Source organism: Bombina bombina, chromosome 1, assembly GCF_027579735.1.
Source record: "Bombina bombina isolate aBomBom1 chromosome 1, aBomBom1.pri, whole genome shotgun sequence".
NCBI classification, from domain to species: domain Eukaryota; kingdom Metazoa; phylum Chordata; class Amphibia; order Anura; family Bombinatoridae; genus Bombina; species Bombina bombina.
The window spans coordinates 1,158,093,531-1,158,115,413 of record NC_069499.1 but is presented as its reverse complement, the minus strand read 5'-3'; the positions used below and the strand labels follow the sequence as shown (position 1 = coordinate 1,158,115,413).

Genomic DNA, 21,883 nt, shown 5'->3' with positions numbered 1-21,883 from the left:
CTCCTGCACGTTGCATTTCTAGCCCAACTTTAAAGGGACATAAAACCCCAAAATTTTCTTTCATGATTCAGATAGAGAATACAATTTTAAACAAGTTACTAATATACTTCTATTATCTAATCTGTTTTATTCTCTTGGTATCATTTGTTGAAGGAGCAGCAATGCACTACTGGTTTCTAACTAAACACATGGGTGAGCCAATGAAAATCAGTTCATATATGCAGCGACCAATCAACAGCTAGAACCTAGGTTCTCTGCTGCACATGAACTTGCCTAGATAAACATTTCAGCAAAGGATAACGAGAGAGAAGCAAATTAAATAATAGAAGTAAATTAGAAAGTTGTTTGAAATTGTATTCTCTATCTGAATCATGAAATAAATGTTTTGGGTTTCATGTCCCTTTAATGGGACAGTGCCATCAAAATTAAACTTTCAAACAAAACTTTCCAATTTTTAATTCTGCTTTCAAATTTGCTTCATTCTCATGATATCCTTTGTTGAACAGTAAACTGAGGTAGGAGCTAAGGTGAGTACATGTGTACTTAGCACTTTGACAGCACTTTTTTGAACAGTGTTTATAGCAGCAAGAATGTATAACATTGCTACAGAGTTCTAAAAACATGTGCACGCTCCTGAGCTCTTGCAAGTCTACTTAGTTTACTGTTCCACAAAGGATAACAAGAGAACCAAGATAATGTGATCATAGAAGTATATAGGAGAGTTATACAAAATGTTATGTTCTCTCTAAACCATGAAAGTTTCATTTTCACTTTACCTTTAATGGTGAATAATCGTTTATCTGCCCTTCTCTCCTGCATGCACTTGTGTTGTGTTTACTTATAAAAGGCCTTCAAATCAATAATGGTTCATTCGCATGATATCACATATCAATAACTTGTGTAATATTAATGCCTCTGTAAAAACAAACAGATACTTTATTCGGTACAAAAGTGTACACATAATTGCCTTGATACAAAGGATTTTTTTTCCATACTTTTTTTTTTTGTCTGACAGGTGTTTTACACAGTGGAGAGCACTATTCAGGATGAAAACACGTTGTGAGTATTTGCATATCCTTATCTTGTTGGCTACACTGTCCCTGACTGTTGCCAATAGCAAGAGATTAAATGAATTAAGCATCTCTACAGTACAGTTTTTTCAGTCTAATTCCCTGAGGCTACAACTGCCCAGTGTATTTTCTCCAACGCCCTATGTCATACAACTGAGAAATGTATCTAGACTAGGGAGAACATATTAATATACACTTATAGTAATATTCCTCTGTATAAAGAAAAAAAATGGGTACTGCAAGAAAAAAAAAATGGGTAAAATATTGTGTGCATGTGTAATGTGCAATAATGTAAGCACATCATTTAATTTTATTGTCAAGTAGTGCTGATTAGAAAGTTGTTTGTATAAAATTACTGTACATTTATATTAGTATGTGTCTGTATGTATGCATAATATAAATAAACACACACACAAAAAGAACTAGAAATTCAAGGTGCTTTGAGTTTCAGAAAAGGGGAATCTTATCTACAGTCTGAAATTTGAAACCATGGGTAAACATTTAATGTTTCTCTTGTTAAGTGTATCCAGTCCACGGATCATCCATTACTTGTGGGATATTCTCCTTCCCAACAGGAAGTTGCAAGAGGATCACCCACAGCAGAGCTGCTATATAGCTCCTCCCCTCACTACCATACCCAGTCATTCTCTTGCAACTCTCAACTAAGATGGAGGTCGTAAGAGGACTGTGGTGTTTTATACTTAGTTTATTTCTTCAATCAAAAGTTTGTTATTTTTAAATGGTACCGGAGTGTACTGTTTATCTCAGGCAGTAATTAGAAGAAGAATCTGCCTGCGTTTTTTTTGCACAGCAAAAATTACAGACACAGACATCCAGCTTCTTCCTGCATGATCCAGGACTTCTCTGAAGGGCTCAAAAGGCTTCAAAAGTTGTATTGAGGGAGGTAAAAAGCCACAGTAGAGCTGTGGCAGTTGTTGTAAAAAACGTTTTTGTCATTTGTTATTCCGTTTTTTGTATTAAGGGGTAATCATCTATTTGCAAGTGGGTGCAATGCTCTGCTAACTTATTACATACACTGTAAAAATTTCGTTAGTGTAACTGCATTTTTTCACTGTTATTTCAAAATTTGGGAAAATTTGTGTTTCTTAAAGGAGCAGTAACGTTTTTTATATTGCTTGTAAACTTGTTTTAAGTGTTTTCCAAGCTTGCTAGTCTCATTGCTAGTCTGTTTAAACCTGTCTGATACAGAGGAACCTACTTGTTCATTATGTTTGAAAGCCATGGTGGAGCCCCATAGGAGAATGTGTACTAAATGTATTGATTTCACCTTAAACAGTAAAGATCAGTCTTTATCTATAAAAGAATTATCACCAGAGGGTTCTGTCGAGGGGGAAGTTATGCCGACTAACTCTCCCCATGTGTCAGACCCTTCGCCTCCCGCTTAGGGGACGCACGCTAATATGGCGCCAATTACATCAGGGACGCCCATAGCGATTACCTTGCAGGACATGGCTGCAATCATGAATAATACCCTGTCAGAGGTATTATCTAGATTGCCTGAATTAAGAGGCAAGCGCGATAGCTCTGGGGTTAGGAGAGATACAGAGCGCGCAAATGCTGTAAGAGCCATGTCTGATACTGTGTCACAGTATGCAGAACATGAGGACGGAGAGCTTCATTCTGTGGGTGACATCTCTGACTCGGGGAAACCTGATTCAGAGATTTCTAATTTTAAATTTAAGCTTGAGAACCTCCGTGTATTGCTTGGGGAGGTATTAGCTGCTCTGAATGACTGTAACACAGTTGCAATTCCAGAGAAATTGTGTAGGCTGGATAGATACTATGCGGTGCCGGTGTGTACTGACGTTTTTCCTATACCTAAAAGGCTTACAGAAATTATTAGCAAGGAGTGGGATAGACCCGGTGTGCCCTTTTCCCCACCTCCTATATTTAGAAAAATGTTTCCAATAGATGCCACTACACAGGACTTATGGCAGACGGTCCCTAAGGTGGAGGGAGCAGTTTCTACTTTAGCAAAGCGTACTACTATCCCGGTTGAGGACAGTTGTGCTTTCTCAGATCCAATGGATAAAAAATTAGAGGGTTACCTTAAGAAAATGTTTATTCAACAAGGTTTTATTTTGCAGCCCCTTGCATGCATTGCGCCTGTCACTGCTGCGGCGGCATTCTGGTTTGAGGCCCTGGAAGAGGCCATCCATACAGCTCCATTGGAGGAAATTATTGACAAGCTTAGAACGCTTAAGCTAGCTAACTCATTTGTTTCTGATGCCATTGTTCATTTGACTAAACTGACAGCTAAGAATTCCGGATTCGCCATCCAGGTGCGTAGGGCGCTATGGCTTAAATCCTGGTCAGCTGACGTGACTTCAAAGTCTAAATTACTCAACATTCCTTTCAAGGGGCAGACCTTATTCGGGCCTGGCTTGAAGGAAATTATTGCTGACATTACTGGAGGCAAGAGTCATACCCTTCCTCAGGACAGGGCCAAATCAAAGGCCAAACAGTCTAATTTTCGTGCCTTTCGAAATTTCAAGGCAGGAGCAGCATCAACTTCCTCCGCTTCAAAACAAGAGGGAACTGTTGCTCATTCCAGACAGGCCTGGAAACCTAACCAGTCCTGGAAAAAGGGCAAGCAGGCCAGACAACCTGCTGCTGTCCCCAAGACAGCATGAAGGAACAGCCCCCTATCCGGAAACAGATCTAGTGTGGGGCAGACTTTCTCTCTTCGCCCAGGCGTGGGCAAGAGATGTTCAGGATCCCTTGGCGTTGGAGATCTTATCTCAGGGATATCTTCTGGACTTCAAAGCTTCTCCTCCACAAGGGAGATTTCATCTTTCAAGGTTATCAGCAAACCAGATAAAGAAAGAGGCATTCCTAAGCTGTGTGCAAGACCTCCTAGTAATGGGAGTGATCCATCCAGTTCCGCGGACGGAACAAGGACAGGGGTTTTATTCAAATCTGTTTGTGGTTCCCAAGAAAGAGGGAACCTTCAGACCAATCTTGGATCTAAAGATCTTAAACAAATTCCTCAGAGTTCCATCATTCAAAATGGAAACTATTCGGACCATCCTACCCATGATCCAAGAGGGTCAGTACATGACCACAGTGGACTTAAAGGATGCCTACCTTCACATACCAGTTCACAAAGATCATCATCGGTTCCTAAGGTTTGCCTTTCTAGACAGGCATTACCAATTTGTAGCTCTTCCCTTCGGGTTGGCCACAGCCCCGAGAATCTTTACAAAGGTTCTGGGCTCACTTCTGGCGGTTCTAAGACCGCGAGGCATAGCGGTGGCTCCGTATCTAGACGACATCCTGATACAGGCGTCAAGCTTTCAAATTGCCAAGTCTCATACAGAGATAGTTCTGGCATTTCTGAGGTCGCATGGGTGGAAAGTGAACATGGAAAAGAGTTCTCTATCCCCACTCACAAGAGTCACCTTCCTAGGGACTCTTATAGATTCTGTAGAGAGGAAAATTTACCTGACGGAGTCCAGGTTATCAAAACTTCTAAATGCTTGCCGTGTCCTTCATTCCATTCCACGTCCGTCAGTGGCTCAGTGCATGGAAGTAATCGGCTTAATGGTAGCGGCAATGGACATAGTGCCATTTGCGCGCCTGCATCTCAGACCGCTGCAAATATGCATGCTAAGTCAGTGGAATGGGGATTACTCAGATTTGTCCCCTCTACTAAATCTGGATCAAGAGACCAGAGATTCTCTTCTCTGGTGGCTATCTCGGGTCCATCTGTCCAAGGGTATGACCTTTCGCAGGCCAGATTGGACGATTGTCAGATGCCAGCCTTCTAGGTTGGGGCGCAGTCTGGAACTCCCTGAAGGCTCAGGGATCGTGGACTCAGGAGGAGAAACTCCTCCCAATAAATATTCTGGAGTTAAGAGCAATATTCAATGCTCTTCTAGCTTGGCCTCAGTTAGCAACCCTGAGGTTCATCAGATTTCAGTCGGACAACATCACGACTGTGGCTTACATCAACCATCAAGGCGGAACCAGGAGTTCCCTAGTGTTAGAAGTTAGAAGTCTCAAAGATAATTCGCTGGGCAGAGTCTCACTCTTGCCATATGTCAGCGATCCACATCCCAGTCGTAGAGAACTCGGAGGCGGATTTTCTAAGTCGTCAGACTTTTCATCCGGGGGAGTGGGAACTCCATCCGGAGGTGTTTGCTCAACTGATCCATCGTTGGGCAAACCAGAACTGGATCTCATGGCATCTCGCCAGAACGCCAAGCTTCCTTGTTACGGATCCAGGTCCAGGGACCCGGGAGCGACGCTGATAGATGCTCTAGCAGCTCCTTGGTTCTTCAACCTGGCTTATGTGTTTCCACCGTTTCCTCTGCTTCCTCGACTGATTGCCAAAATCAAGCAGGAGAGAGCATCGGTGATTCTGATAGCGCCTGCGTGGCCACACAGGACCTGGTATGCAGACCTAGTGGACATGTCATCCTTTCCACCATGGACTCTGCCTCTGAGGCAGGACATTCTAATACAAGGTCCTTTCAATCATCCAAATCTAATTTCTCTGAGACTGACTGCATGGAGATTGAACGCTTGATCCTATCAAGGCGTGGCTTCTCTGAGTCAGTCATTGATACCTTAATACAGGCACGAAAGCCTGTCTCCAGGAAAATCTACCATAAGATATGGCGTAAATATCTTTATTGGTGTGAATCCAAGAATTACTCATGGAGTAAGGTTAGGATTCCTAGGATATTGTCCTTTCTCCAAGAGGGTTTGGACAAAGGATTATCAGCTAGTTCTTTAAAAGGACAGATTTCTGCTCTGTGTATTCTTTTGCACAAGCGTCTGGCAGAGGTTCCAGACGTCCAGGCATTTTGTCAGGCTTTGGTTAGAATTAAGCCTGTGTTTAAAACTGTTGCTCCCCCGTGGAGATTAAACTTGGTTCTTAAAGTTCTTCAAGGAGTTCCGTTTGAACCTCTTCATTCAATTTATATTAAACTTTTATCTTGGAAAGTTCTGTTTTTGATGGCTATTTCCTCGGCTCGAAGAGTCTCTGAGCTTTCTGCCTTACAATGTGATTCTCCTTATCTGATTTTTCATGCAGATAAGGTAGTTCTGCGTACCAAACCTGGGTTTTTACCTAAGGTGGTTTCTAACAAGAATATCAATCAAGAGATTGTTGTTCCATCATTGTGTCCTAATCCTTCTTCAAAGAAGGAACGTCTCTTACATAATCTGGACGTAGTCCGTGCCTTGAAGTTTTACTTACAAGCTACTAAAGATTTTCGCCAAACATCTTCCCTGTTTGTCGTTTACTCTGGACAGAGGAGAGGTCAAAAAGCTTCGGCAACCTCTCTTTCCTTTTGGCTTCGGAGCATAATTCGCTTCGCCTATGAGACTGCTGGACAGCAGCCCCCTGAAAGGATTACACCTCATTCTACTAGAGCTGTGGCTTCTACCTGGGCCTTTAAAAATGAGGCCTCTGTTGAACAGATTTGCAAGGCTGTGACTTGGTCTTCGCTTCACACCTTTTCAAAATTTTACAAATTTGATACTTTTGCTTCTTCGGAGGCTGTTTTTGGGAGAAAGGTTCTTCAGGCAGTGGTTCCTTCCGTTTAATCCTGCCTTGTCCCTCCCATCATCCGTGTACTTTAGCTTTGGTATTGGTATCCCACAAGTAATGGATGATCCGTGGACTGGATACACTTAACAAGAGAAAACATAATTTATGCTTACCTGATAAATTTATTTCTCTTGTAGTGTATCCAGTCCACGGCCCGCCCTGTCCTTTTAAGGCAGGTCTAAATTTTAATTAAACTACAGTCACCACTGCACACTATGGTTTCTCCTTTCTCGTCTTGTTTCGGTCGAATGACTGGATATGGCAGTGAGGGGAGGAGCTATATAGCAGCTCTGCTGTGGGTGATCCTCTTGCAACTTCCTGTTGGGAAGGAGAATATCCCACAAGTAATGGATGATCCGTGGACTGGATACACTACAAGAGAAATAAATTTATCAGGTAAGCATAAATTATGTTTTTAAAACTCCTCATAAAATTGATGAAATTTCTAATGACCGACAACATACTGAAATATCCTCCTCTGATGAGGATCTCTCTGATTCAGAAGATCCTACCTCAGACATAGACACTGGCAAATCTACTGATCTTTTCAAGATTGAGTGTATTCGTTCCTTGTTAAAAGAAGTGTTGGTTACTTTGGATATTGAGGAGTCTAGTCGTCTTGATATCAAAATTAGTAAACGTTTAAATTCTATCTATAAACCTCCTGAGGTTTTTCCAGCTCCTGATGCTATTTCTGATGTGATTGCTAAGGAATGGATTAAGCCTGGTACTTCTTTCATTCATTCTTCTAGGTTTAAAAGGTTGTACCCTTTGCCAGCGGCTAGATTAGAGTTTTGGAAAAAAGTCCCCAAAGTTGATGGGGCTATTTATACTCTTGCCAAACGTACTACTATTCCTATGGAAGACAGTAGTTATTTGAAAGATCCTTTAGATAGGAAATTGAATCTTATCTAAGGAAAGCTTATTTATATTCTGGCTGATGTTGCAGCTGTATTAACTTTTTGGTTGGAAAGCTTAGCGCAACAGGAAACAGATCCTGATTTTTCTAGCATTGTTCGTTTGCTTCAACATGCTAATCATTTTATCTGTGATGCAATTTTTGATATCATCAAAATTGATGTTAAATCTATGCCTTTAGTTATTTTAGCTAGAAGAGCTTTATGACTGAAATCTTGGAATGCTGACATGGTATCTAAGTCTAGATTACTATCTCTTTCTTTCCAAGGTAACAATTTATTTGGTTCTCAGTTGTATTCAATTATTTCAGCTATCACTGGGGGGAAGGGAGTTTTTTTGGGATAAAAGATCTAAAGCTTCTAATCGTTTTCGTTCTTTTCGACAGAATAAGGAACCGAAAACCAATACTTCCCCCTAAAGACTCTGGTTCCTATTGGAAACCTTCTTCAAGTTGGAATAAATCCAAGCCTTTTAAGAAACCAAAGCCAGCTCCCAAGTCTGCATGAAGGTGCGGCCCTCTATCCAGTTCAGCTGGTAGGGGGCAGATTGAAATTATTCCAAGACATTTGGGCAGATTCTGTTCAAAATCAGTATTGTCTCTCAAGGGAATCGAATAGGATTCAGAGTAAGACCTCCTGTGAGAATATTCTTTCTCTCTCTCACGTTCCAGCAAATCCGGTGAAGGCTCAGGCTTTTCTAAAGTGTGTTTCAGATCTAGAGCTTTCAGGGGTAATAATTCCAGTTCCGTTTCAGGAACAGGGTCTGGGTTTTTTTTCAAATCTATTCATTGTCCCAAAGAAAGAAAATTAATTCAGGTCAGTTCTGGATCTGAAGTTTTTGAATCGTTTTGTAAGAGTCCCAACTTTCAAGATGGTGACTATGAGGACTATTTTGCCTTTTGTTCAGCAAGGTCATTAGTCCACGATAGACTTAAAGGATGCATATCTTCACATTCCGATTCATCCAGACCACCATCGGTTTCTGAGATTCTCTTTTCTAGACGAGCATTACCAATTTGTCGCTCTTCCATTTGGCCTAGCAACAGCTCCAAGGATTTTTTCAAAGGTTCTCGGTGCCCTTCTATCTGTAATCAGAGAACAGGGTATTGCGGTGTTTCCTTATTTGGACGATATCTTGGTACTAGCTCAGTCTTTACATTTAGCCGAATCTCACACAAATCAACTAGTGTTGTTTCTTCAAAGACATAGTTGGAGCATCAATTTACCAAAGAGTTTCTCGATTCCTCAGACAAGGGTCACCTTTTTAGGTTTCCAGATAGATTGAGTGTCCATGACTCTGTCTCTAACAGACAAGAGACAAAGGAAATTGGTTTCAGCTTGTCAAAACCTTCAGTCTCAATCATTCCCTTCAGTGGCTATGTGCATGGAAGTTTTAGGTCTCATGACTGCAGCATCGGACGCGATCCCCTTTGCTCGTTTTCATATGAGACCTCTGCAGCTTTGTATGCTGAATCAATCGTGCAGGGATTATACTCGGATATCACAATTGATATACTTAAATCCCAACATTCAACTCTCTCTGACTTGGTGTTTTGACCATCATCGTATAGTTCAAGGGGCTTCTTTTGTTTGTCCTACCTGGACTGTGATCACAACAGATGCAAGTCTTTCAGGCTGGGGAGCTGTCTGGGGATCTCTGACAGCACAAGGGGTTTGGAAACCTCAAGAGGCGAGGTTTCCAATCAATATTTTAAAAAACTGTGCTATTTTCAGGGCTCTTCAGGTTTGGCCTCTGTTAAAGAGAGAACCATTCATTTGTTTTCAGACGGACAATATCACAACTGTGGCATATGTCAATAGCACTCCCCTAGCTAAGAAAGAAGTATCTCGGATATTTTCTTGGGCGGAATCCAGCTCTTGTCTAATTTCTGCGGTGCATATCCCAGGTGTAGAAAATTGGGAAGCGGATTATCTCAGCTGTCAGACCTTACATCCAGGGGAGTGGTCTCTCCATCCAGATGTATTTTGTCAGATTGTACAGATGTGGGGTCTTCCAGAAATAGATCTGATGGCATCTCATCTAAACAAGAAACTTCCCAGGTACCTATCCAGGGATCCTCAGGCGGAGATGGTGGAGGCTTTAGCAGTTCCTTGGTCTTACCAACCTGCTTATATCTTTCTGCCTCTAGTTCTTCTTCCAAGAGTGATCTCCAAGATCATTATGGAACAATTGTATGTGTTTCTGATAGCACCAGCTTGGCCTCACAGGTTTTGGTATGGGGATCTTATCCGGATGTCCAGTTGCCAGCCTTGGCCACTTCCTTTAAGACCAGACCTTCTGTCTCAAGGGCTGTTTTTCCATCAGGATCTCAAATTGTTAATTTTGAAGGTATGGAAATTGAACGCTTAGTGCTTAGTCATAGAGGTTTCTCTGACTCAGTGATTAATATTATGCTACAGGCTCATAAGTCTGTTTCAAGGAAGATTTATTATCGAGTTTGGAAGACCTATATTTCATTATTTCTTCAGGATGGTTTGGATAAAGGTTCGTCTGCAAGTACTTTGAAGGGACAAATCTCTGCTCTTTCTGTTTTATATCATAGAAAGATTGCTAAGCTTCCTACTATTCACTGTTTTGTTCAGGCTTTGGTTCGTATCAAGCCTGTTATTAAATCAATCTCTCCTCCTTTGAGTCTTAATTTGGTTTTGAAGACTTTGCAGGCTCCTCCTTTTGAGCCTATGCATTCTTTGGATATTAAACTACTTTCTTGGAAAGTGTTCTTTCTTTTGGCTATCTCTTCAGCTAGAAGAGTTTCTGAATTGTCTGCTCTATCTTGTGACTAACCTTTTCTGATTTTTCATCAGGATAAGGCTGTTTTGCAGACTTCGTTTAAATTTCCTCCTAAGGTTGTGAAATCTAACATTAGTAGGGACATTTTTGTTCCTTCCTTGTGTCCTAATCCCAAGAATACTCTTGAAAGATCTTTACATTCTTTAGATGCTGTAAGAGCTTTGAAATATTATGTTGAAGCTACTAAAGATTTCAGGAAGACTTCTAGTCTATTTGTTGTCTTCTCTGGTTCTAGAAAAGGTCAGAAAGTTTCTGCCATTTATTTGGCGTCTTGGTTAAAGCTTTTGATTAATAAAGCTTATTTGGAGGCGGACAGTCCCAGCCTCAGAGGATCACAGCTCATTCTACTAGATCAGTCTCCACTTTTTGGGCTATTAAGAATGAAGCTTCAGTTGATCAGATTTGCAAAGCAGCAACTTGGTCTTCTTTGCATACATTTACTAAATTTTACCATTTTGATGTATTTGCTTCTTCTGAAGCAGTCTTTGGTAGAAAGGTTCTTCAGGCAGCTGTTTCATTTTGATTCTTCTGCTTATGTTTTAAGTTTTTTTTTCTTTAAATTTATGAGAAAAACTTTATTTTTTTGTGGATTTATTTTTTTTCAGCGGAAAATGTCTGTTTTTATTTTATCCCTCCCTTTCTAGTGACTCTTCTGTGGACTTCTACATCTTGGGTATTTCTATCCCATATGTCACTAGCTCATGGACTCTTGCTAATTACATGAAAGAAAACATAATTTATGTAAGAACTTACCTGATAAATTAATTTCTTTCATATTGGCAAGAGTCCATTAGACCCACCCTTTTTCTGGTGGTTATGATTTTTTGTATACAAGCACAATTATATTTCCAGTTCCTCCTATTTTGTAGGCTTTTTTACTCCTTTTTCTATCACCCCACTACTTGGCTATTTGTTAAACTGAATTGTGGGTGTGGTGAGGGGTGTATTTATAGGCATTTTGAGGTTTGGGAAACTTTGCCCCTCCTGGTAGGATTGTATGTCCCATACGTCACTAGCTCATGGACTCTTGCCAATATGAAAGAAATTAATTTATCAGGTAAGTTCTTACATAAATTATGTTTTTAAAGTAAAATGGAATCAGTAAGAAATAAGTGTTGATAAGGTGCATGTGCACCTATTGTTGTTGTTGTTTGGTTCTTTATACTAAAGCCCCATTCACTTGGATCCCCTCTCCCTCCCTCCTGCCGCTTTCTACATTAGTTTTTTTCTGCAGTGCAGCAATCCCGTCTGCTCCCCCCCCCCCCCCCCCCCTATCTCTCTGCTGTCTGATCTTCACGGCCTTCTTAAAGGGACACTTAACCCAAATGTTTTCTTTCATGATTCAGATAGAGCATGCAATTTTAAGCAACTTTCTAATTTACTCCTATTATCAATTTTTCTTCGTTCTCTTGCTATCTTTATTTTGAAAAAGAAGGCATCTAAGCTAAGGAGCCAGACAATTTTTGGTTCAGTACCCTTGACAGCACTTGTTTATTGGTGGGTGAATTTATCCACCAATCAGCAAGAACAACCCAGGTTGTTCACCAAAAATGGGCCGGCATCTAGGGTTGCCATCCGTCCCTTAAAATACAGAACACTTATAAGTTACACATGCTGCAGGGTGTGCAGGGAGGAATATGAATAGTGCTGTCCAGAAACACATGTTCCTCCCTGCAGCATGTGTAACTCATAAGTGTCCAGAAAAACATGGCTGAGGTTGCAACCCTACCGGCATCTAAAATTACAAAATGTGATAATAGGAGTAAATTAGAAAGTTGCTTAAAATTGCATACTCTATCTGAATCGCGAAAGAAAAAATTTGTGTTCAGTGTCCCTTTAAGTATTGTTACTGACTGATCCTTTCTTATGGCCAGGTATGTTTGTCTCGCGCTGCAGTCTCTACTGCGCATGACTGCATCGGACAAACATACCCAGCCTTTTATCTATGGATAGGTATACTAATTAAAAACAAAATATTTACACAAAGACTAGGTAAATTACAAAATACAGGTAAAAAGCAAATGTACATATACAGAAATGTTATTATATCTCAATTTCACACCTCTTTTTATTTAAAGATTTAAATGCATATTTATGTATTTTTTAAGGATACTACCACTGTATTATATTCAATGTATTTACTCTTTGTCTTAATCATATGGGGTGCGAGATATAGAAATTCTCATGTATTAACTGTGAATTTATTAGCCACTCTGAACCATAGGAATAAATTCATTATATAATAATCATGAATATAAATAGAGGAGTAAGTCAACCAGAACAAAGATTTTAAGATTTTTAAGGGTTTAAAGTGAGTTTGCTCAGAGGAAGACTGACAGATCCCATTCTCTATTTAACCCCTTCGGGTACATGGAATCCAACTTGTGGATCCAAAATGCCTCTCTTTGTTTTAAAAGCATTTCTCTGTCGCCTCCCCCTCTGGGCATTCCCACTTGATCTATGATTTGCCAACATAACTGGCTAATTTGATGGCCATATTCCACAAAGTGGCAAGCTACTGGTGCCTTATCGTCTTTCTTTCTGATGTTTGACTTGTGTTGATTGAGCCTATTTCTCATGCTTTGGGTCATTTCACCTATATAGATCCGGGCACACGGGCATTTAATTATATACACCACATATGTAGATTCACATGTGTAATAAGATTTTAACTTAAATTTATGACCATTTATAGGGTGTACAAATTCCTTGCCCTTAATAACAGAATTACAATTACCACACCCTAAACATGGGTAACAACCAACATTCTTCTCAATGATATATCTTTCTTTGTTTGTCCGTTTAGATCCTAAGTCAGAAAATCACCAAGATTTTTAACTCGCTTGTGGGCCATAATTGGTTTATTCTGCAATGCTTTTATTTCTTTGTTACAATCCTGGATGATATGCCAGTGCCTTCTTATGATCTTAGATATCTTATTACTGTACTCATTGTGTTGGGATATGAAAATCAATTTATCATCTTTAACTTGTTTAGCTTTATCTCTATCCCTTACTTTGTGTACATTCTGTATCTCTTGGTTAATTAGCACTGCTGGATACCCTCTATCTAGAAACTTTTTGCCCATTTCCTTAAACCTAGCTGCTTTGATCTCTTGCTCACTTATAATTCTATCCACTCTAATCAGTTGACTCCTAGGCAATGAGTCCTTTAATCTATTGTTGTGAAAACTATCATACCTCAAAAGAGTATTACGATCTGGTTCTTTGCAATGTATATCAACTTTCAGTTCAGTACCCTTTTTGTAAACCTCAGTGTCCAGAAACACCATCCTTTCTTCACTTAAATTTAATGTGAACTCTAGGCCTGCTACCTCATGATTAATCTCTTCCACAAAACGAACCAGGGAGTCCCTGCTGCCCCACCATATGCCAAAGATGTCATCTATGAATCTCCACCAGGTGGCGCCATACTTTAGAAAAAGCTGATTATTGTAGACAAACTTTTCTTCAAAAAAATTCATGTAAAGGTTGGCATATGATGGGGCAGCATTAGACCCCATGGCCGTTCCCTTCTTTTGTATATACCAAGAATCCCTAAAGATGAAATAGTTGTAGAATAACACCACTCTTAGTAATTCCTCAAAAAAATCAATTTGTTGCAAATTATATTCTCCTGATGTTATTAACATTTGTCTTATTATGCCAATGCCACTCTCGTGCTTTGAGGTGTATAAACTCTTTACATCTAATGTGTAAATTATGCATTTAGAGCAGTCTAATTCTAATGTGGATAATTTACTAATGAAGTCCCTTGTATCCTTAATGTATGAGGACATTCTTTCTACATAAGGTTGCAGCAATTTATCCAAAAAAACAGCTACATTAGAAACTGCAGATTCTACATTGGAAACACTGGGTCGCCCCGGGGGATTTTGCATATTTTTATGTACCTTTTTATCTGAGTACATTTGTCCATTTAAACAAACTAACAGATGCAGAGGGAACTACTATCCTACTATCTTAAAGGATCTTCAGTAAATAATATACTGTAAAAACACAGTGCATCATGTATGACTTGTAAAGGGTTTACAGTCAAAATGGATATTTAGTTGAGTTAACTCTAGATTTGCTGCTGCTAAGTCTAAGCATATTTTTATTGCCATCTATTTTGTGGGTTAGTGAAATTAAACATTTCTTAAAATGCACAGAGGGGATCATGCATGCCATTAAGCAATCAGGGGTTTTCAGTTTGCAATAAAATAAACAAATAAATAAAACAATTGTAAAATATAAAGTGTGAACATATTATGCTATAACTATCTATCAGAATCTGCCAATGTCTAGATTTTATGATACTCATTGTTCTACTTGGGCAAGTCTCAGCCATATATTTTTAAAAATTCATTTTGCAAAGTTTTTTTTGTCTTCTATAGACATTTTGTTGTCACTGATTTTCAAGTGTTTTTAGCGAAGATTCTTATTTATTTGTAAATCACTACCAAGTTCTGTACTGGAATAGGAAATGTCACTGAATTTTACTGAGTTTCTGGATTTATTTCTGTTTTCTAATAGAACATTTAACATTAATTGTTCATTCTTGGTGATTGTAAAATTGGTTTGTGCTGTGTTTACAAGATCAAGTAATGTTTAGAAATAGGAAAAACAATCTCAATTTGATTTGGCAGTTCAGAGACAAAAAATACTTGAAAGGCAGGGCTGGACAACCATTCATGCAATTAGGCCCTTGACTGAGGACTCGGTACTCAGGAGGGCCTAGTGCCACTGCAGGAAGTGAATGTAAACTTTAATGAATTAAACAAAAAGAAGGAATGGAAAGAACCATTCTAGAATACACATGTAGCACTCGATGCAGTGACCTGAAAATTATATTATTAAATGCATAGGTACAAAATGGAGCTAGATGATCAAATGCCCAGATAGAAGTTAAAACATAACTTTTATTAAAATGCAAAAATAATTAAAATATTGGGATGTGCATTTAAAAATATACAGATTAGAAAGGACTACCAGTGGTTCTATAAAATGTACCAAATGGTTGCTTAATGAAATAGCTCAGTCAGTATGTTTGGTGCACACAGTATTGAAGTACAACAGATCAGGAAAAAAATGGCAGCTAAATTGCTGATTACCCATAAACCCTGTCTCTCAAGATGAACAGAGGGGTATAATGATGATTAAAAAAAACTCAATTTTGCCAATCTAGTGTAAATAGTGGTAATTTACAATATCGAAAGTGACTGTACATCAATGTCAAAATGATATAATATATCATAGAAATGAATATAATGTATCTGATCACTTCAATAGCCTGCCTAGCAGTATAGTTCTACCGGGTATTATAAATAACCAGTGTGTCATACATACAGAAATAAATACCGGTGAATGTATCTTATAGATAACTTCCTAGTAATTGCTTATGTCGATTGACCAGCCCCAATACCAAATACAACACAATATAATTGCATCAGTATTCTGAGAACATAGAGTGGAGAATACTATGTGGTCTTAAAGGAAGTAATCAGATTACTACCGGAAAATGAATGTAGTTAAAATGTCTAGTGCTTGACAATAATTACCGGTAGAAGTGTCTTTTTGACAAGTTATTACTGATTGCTATTAGTAATTCTTAGACTAGTTGAATAACCCCAATGTGTTGAGAAGGATATAATGGAATCATAACAATATGCTGAGGGTATAAAGTAAAGTATACTATATAGTCTCAGGGGACGCAGTCAGAGTAGAGGTATACAAGTGGTGTGTATATAAGTTAGCTAAACATTTTTAGAATATGTACTGCAGGAGATATGCTCAGGCTTTAAATAAAGACATGGCAGCCATGGAAGTTTAAAAAAGGTGCACAGAATCAAAATGATCGGATACGCTATAGAAAGAGCTCTAAGACTAGAGCGTTATCACTAAATAAGGTGCCACATTGATAGTGAAGCTCAGAGTGAATAAGCTCTTGCAGATCCGATTAGATTGACTTGCAAACAAATTCTAACAGGTACAGAATTTAGACACTGAAAATCAAAAGGGAAGGAGCACAGCACACCTGTTTGTGGGGCACGGAGTAAGATTTTCCAAATCTTGTCAATCCAAATAGTCATACATCCAAAGCACTCCAACCACTAGAAGGAATCTTTATTTAAAAGATCTTTATTTTCATTAGTTGGGTCCAAAAGTTTATAGGAACAACATTTCGACCCTACAGTAGGCTCTTAGTCATGTACCTGCTACATGACTAAGAGCCTATTGTAGGTTTGAAACGTTGTTCCTGTAAACTTTTAGACCCAACTAATGAAAATAAAGGTCTTTTTAATAAAGATTTCGTCTGGTGGCTGGAGTGCTTTGGATGCATGACAGAATTTAGACAAAAATAATTAATTTAGCACTACAAGTATTACCCTTTGATAAAGCCGGTTCATGGCAAAACATGTTAGGGCATTGGTGAGGAGTCTGGGAGCTCCTGTGATTGTTAGGTCAGTTAGAAAGGATTACTATGCATACTTGTAGCGCTAAATTAATCATTTTTGTACACTGAATTTTGAATGAGGTGCCCTCTTTTTATATAGGGGTACCCTTGCATTCCTATTGGCTGATTTTTAAATTCAAATCAGCTAATAGAAAAAGCTAAGGGCTATTGCTATAATTTAGTGTTAATATAGGTTTTTTATTTTGGGGTTTTAGAATAGGCATAACTGTTTTTTTATTTTTGGCAATTTGTAAGGTACTGTAATTTTTTTTAATTTTTTTTAAGGGGGTGTTAGGTTAGAGGGGGTTAGCTGTTTAGGGGGTTTAGATGTTAGTAAGTATTTTGCGGTGGGGTTGTGGCGGTTTAGGGGTTAGTAGTGTAGTGGGGTAGTTTGTGATGGGAGTTGTAGCGGTTTAGGGTTTAATAGAGTAGTGCAACTGATTCCTCAGGTCGCGTAAACTGAGCGTAAATGAGATTGCGTTAACATTTACTTTTAAAGGATTACAAACTTTATGCTTTCAATTTAAATAAAAAACACATTTCTCAATAAAGTAATATGCAAGAAGATATACGAACCCCAAATTTGATGAAAACGAAGCATATTAAACTTTTAAAACGTATTTTTAATTTTCGGCAAACACGTCAGGTAATCCAGCCCTCTTTTCTAGCCCCTACGTGTCTGTTTCTAATATCCAATCGTTTGCTAAGGTTTTGCATATCATTACTTAGTGAATCGCATGCGCACAAATTAGTGTTAAGAAATCGCATGCGCATTGTTTATATCTGAAGCCGCAATTGCCATTAGATGCTACAGAGCTACTTCTATGTCTCAGCAGGTCTGGAATTCACTGACATTGACGATGACGTTTCAGGATAACGCGCATGCGCAATGGCGATTTCGGCATCCATCTTCAAACTGCGGTTTGCAGAACGGATTGGCTAAGCTAGACAATTAGCAACGGAGTGGGTTTGGAAAAATATTAATTTTGTAATTTGAATTACAGCAATAATGTAGGGAATTGCAAAAACATTGCTATTTGAAATTTGTTTATAAACGTTTAACAACATTAAAAATCATGTAATAATGTTTGCTTACAGTGGTCCTTTAACTTGTAATACTAGCGGACATCGCTGCTCATCGACATCCATAGAAAATATGGGGAGCCTAAATTACTGCGAGTTTGCGCAAACAAATTTGCAGTAATTTAAACAGCGTACCACTTGTAATATGGATTTGAGCGTAAAGAACACTGGATCTCACAATTAGACTGACGATTCTTGCACTAACGTAATCTGACCCATAATGCTTGTAATTTTATTGTCCCATGATATTATCTGATTGCACTTTGTGTTATTTATAAAGTGGAAATATTTTTTTATTTTACAAAATTGTATTTTATTATTGTAGTTTCTTTTTATTAATACAAAAAATGTAGATGTGAGTGGAGCATATTTAGAGGCTGTATATGACTGGGTGGAGCATTACTGGGGGCGAGGAACTTTTTTTTTTTTGCTGGGGGCCCCAAGGGTTGTCACAAAAACCATGGACCTAGTGCTGTATGTCAGGAATATGACATTCTCTAAGTCTAGAATATGCTGGGGGGGTTTTCTTCATTCATAGATAATAAAAATTCCTGTACTTTCTGTTTCAGTTATATCTGTACCTGGTCACAGTTTTCCGTCCACAATATTCTTCTTCATGTACAGTAAGTTATAGTTATATTATATTGCTTGTTAAATTTGTCTTTGTATTTCATTGGTTTTACATATTTCTTAAACAATAAAGTATGAACAGACCTCCACATACTGTTTTCTGGACGTACAATTTGTTTAAAGGACCTTTACAATATAATATATTGCTGAGAATACGAAGGTTTAGACTGAAATATTCAATGCATCTTTGTGCTTAGATTACAAGTCAATAGCTAATATGTATTGTGTGCAGTGTGTGAGACAGTATTTGTGACCGATACCACAGAGGCATAATTTCCCTTTAGATAATAATAGATTTCTGTGACGTCCCACACTAAAATACTTCATGTTGGATAATGCCTGAGCTTAAAAGCCAATTAAGTTTAAAAATTTAGCTCAAGAGATTTTCATTTTGTTCTTTCAATGTTTTTTGTACATATAAGACTGAGCGCATACAAAAATACCCTTAAAGTGAAGGTCCATTTTGATGAATTAGTGCCCGGTTTTTAATAATCCTATTAAAAACAAGGGCACTTTAATTCATCAAAATTGACATTTCACTTGTTTTCTTCAAAAACTTACCTTTTAATCCTGGCAGCCGCTCCAGCACTTCCTCTGTCTGTTGCAAGCCGTTTTAGTGGGTCCAAAATGATGAATCCGGCTTCCTCCAATCACGCCGTTGCATCAGGCCAAGATTCCCCTGGGGGTGAAGCTGTGATTGGAGGAAGCCGGATTCGTCATTTCTGACGTCTGCAGAGGCTTCCGACGGCCGTGGGAATCGCTGGAGCGTCTGCCAGAATGAAAACGTAACTTTTTGAAGAAAAAGAGTGAAATGTCAACTATTATGAATTAAAGTGCCCTTGTTTTTAATAGGATTATTAAAAACCGGGCACTAATTCATCAAAATTGACCTTCACTTTAACCCCAAACCACACCTGTTCTATGTCATATGTCCTCTCTATTTAACTCTTACCCAAAACCTTTTTTTCTTTATTAACCCTTTGTTTTCTTTATTAACCCTTTGTTTCACATTTATTAAGCCTTAATTTGTTTCCATTCAGTTTATTCTGTAGTATTTTAATTGGTATTTGAATGCACAATAACAAGTGATAATACTAAATATCAAGATTTAAGAAGTAATGAATGTATCACTTCCTCTTACTGTTAAACGTAATAGGGTACACTATATAAGTATCAGTTGCATTTGATGCTTTGGGTTAACATTTCAAACATGTCGTAATATCCTCAAGAGCTAATGTTTGCAAAAGGCTGAGTGAAAAATAATACCCCAAATGTGGGTAAAATTCTAAAGTTGCCAGCCCAACAGGGAACCTAACTTTTTTCATCTGACCAGTCATGGATAGTTGCAGTAGATATTTTCCCTGAGTTTTGTTTCTAAAGTGAGGCTACGTTGCTAGGCTACTAACAATGCTTTCATTTCATCAGTGGATGTTGAGCTTTCATTTCAGTTTAAAGTTATGAGACGTGGAAATATCTTAAGGTCAGTGCACCCTTGATAAAAAAAAAAAAAAGTAAGTAGCTGATGTAGGGCGAAAAAAAAAGAAAAAACGAGAGACCTTTCAAAAAGAGCTGGATGATAAAACACAAGAGGAAAAAGTACTGCTGTTGTAAAGCTAAAAACAGGTTATGCTGCAAAGCGCATGCAAGAAACAGAATGTGCAAGGTTTACTTTGCATTTTTTACATTTAACACACACAGATACCAGTGAGTGATTAACATTTCTTGCGGGTTGGTAAGTTTTAGCAAGCAAGTATATATTTTTGGTAATTAAATGCCCCTGCTGTGTTATCAGTAGAGCCCTGCTTGTAATCTACACCATAAGGTGTAAACACTCATATTTCATGAGATAATACTGTTCTGTTCTCTTTTTCAGGGGTACTATGAATTGTTCATATCTTGGCCACTGGGAGCAATTAACTTTTGAAGGCTATGAATATTTGGATTGTAGGAACAATGCCACTGTCCCTCACTTAGTGCTCAGCAATCCACCCTGAAAATGATTCAAAGGCCGTCAGCGGCTCAGATTTATGAATTACGGAGGAAGAGGTCTTTACTCCTATCAAGGTGGAATAAGCAAAACATTTGTCACGTGTTTTTTTTTTTGTTTGTTTTTTGTAGAGACACATTGGGAAACAGAAGTTTTGTTGAAATAGTCACACTCTTTGTTCAATATAAGAGGATGGACATGTAAGATTTCTAAAGTGAATGCAAGGAAGATGGAATTATATGAACATTGTTTACTACCTCTGTACCAAAACACTTTTTTAAAGTTGAAGTGGATAAAGGAATAAAGGGAATTCCTGCAAATCTAAAAATCTAAAAAAATGATGACTAAAGGGCACTTTTAATTTCTAATGTCATATACGGATCAAAGTAAATTATAAATAGCCCTGTATTTTATTTCTAGGCTAAGAAAAATTATAAACTAAAGTATCAGTAAGTATGTTTGGGTGGTAGTGAAAGTCAACGGGTAAATAAAAAAATTATATATATATATACTGTATATGTGTGTGTGTATATGTGTGTATATGTGTGTATGTGTGTATATATATATATATATATATATATATATATATATATATATATATATATATATATATATATATATATATATATATATATATATCCATTTTAGGTTCAGCACCCAGGATAGTTCTTGCTTATTGGTGGCTATATTTAGCTACCAATAAGCAAGTGTAACTGAACCAAAAATGGGCTGGCTCCTAAGCTTTACCCTCCGGCTTTTTAAATAAATGCAGGAGCATGAAGAAAAATTAATAGGAGTAAATTAGAAAGTTGCTTAAAATTGCATGCTCTATCTGAATCCATAACAAAAAATGGGTTTAGTGTCCCTTTAAGAAAGGTTTAATGCTTGTACTACCCTCTGATAAGTATCAGTCTTTGAAACCTAACATTCAAGGAGTGGAATGTCTCTGTCAAGTAACTGTTCTGAGCAACTTTAGTGAAGATTTTTAGGAAAACTCTACATTGTGAAGAAAAAACAAACCTTTAAAATAGCTACATCACAAAAGCAATCCATGCCAGTTTAGCCAGAAACTGAGCACCATTGTGTTGGCATAAATATTGCAGTTTGTATGCTATACATGCTGTAGAATGCTACCAGCTTTAGTTATTTTTTATGACGACCCTCTGAGGTTGGAAAGCATTGACTTTTTGTATATCTAATAGATGTTTTGTTTAAATATCTAGCAAATGACATAATGGGCTCAATATACTAAACAATGCATGCTGCTTTTGAGCCCCTGTGTGGCAGGCAGGCTTGCTTATGCAAGTCTATTTTCCACAATATAAGGTGACCGCTGCTACTTACCCT

The 21,883-nt window shown here is 38.1% G+C and overlaps 1 protein-coding gene across 4 annotated transcripts in view; it reads left to right on the top strand.

Moving 5' to 3' along the window:
- TMEM106A (transmembrane protein 106A) overlaps window positions 1–21,043 on the top strand; it is a 234,112-nt gene extending 213,069 nt beyond the window's left edge. For all 4 annotated transcript variants that reach the window (XM_053699589.1, XM_053699590.1, XM_053699591.1 and 1 more), the window contains 3 exons: window positions 1,016–1,059; window positions 18,489–18,542; window positions 20,423–21,043. In XM_053699589.1, coding sequence (XP_053555564.1) covers window positions 1,016–1,059; window positions 18,489–18,542; window positions 20,423–20,543 — 219 coding nt within the window. In that variant the 3' untranslated portion in view covers window positions 20,544–21,043. The remainder of the gene's footprint in view (window positions 1–1,015; window positions 1,060–18,488; window positions 18,543–20,422) is intronic.
- Window positions 21,044–21,883: the final 840 nt, after the last annotated feature.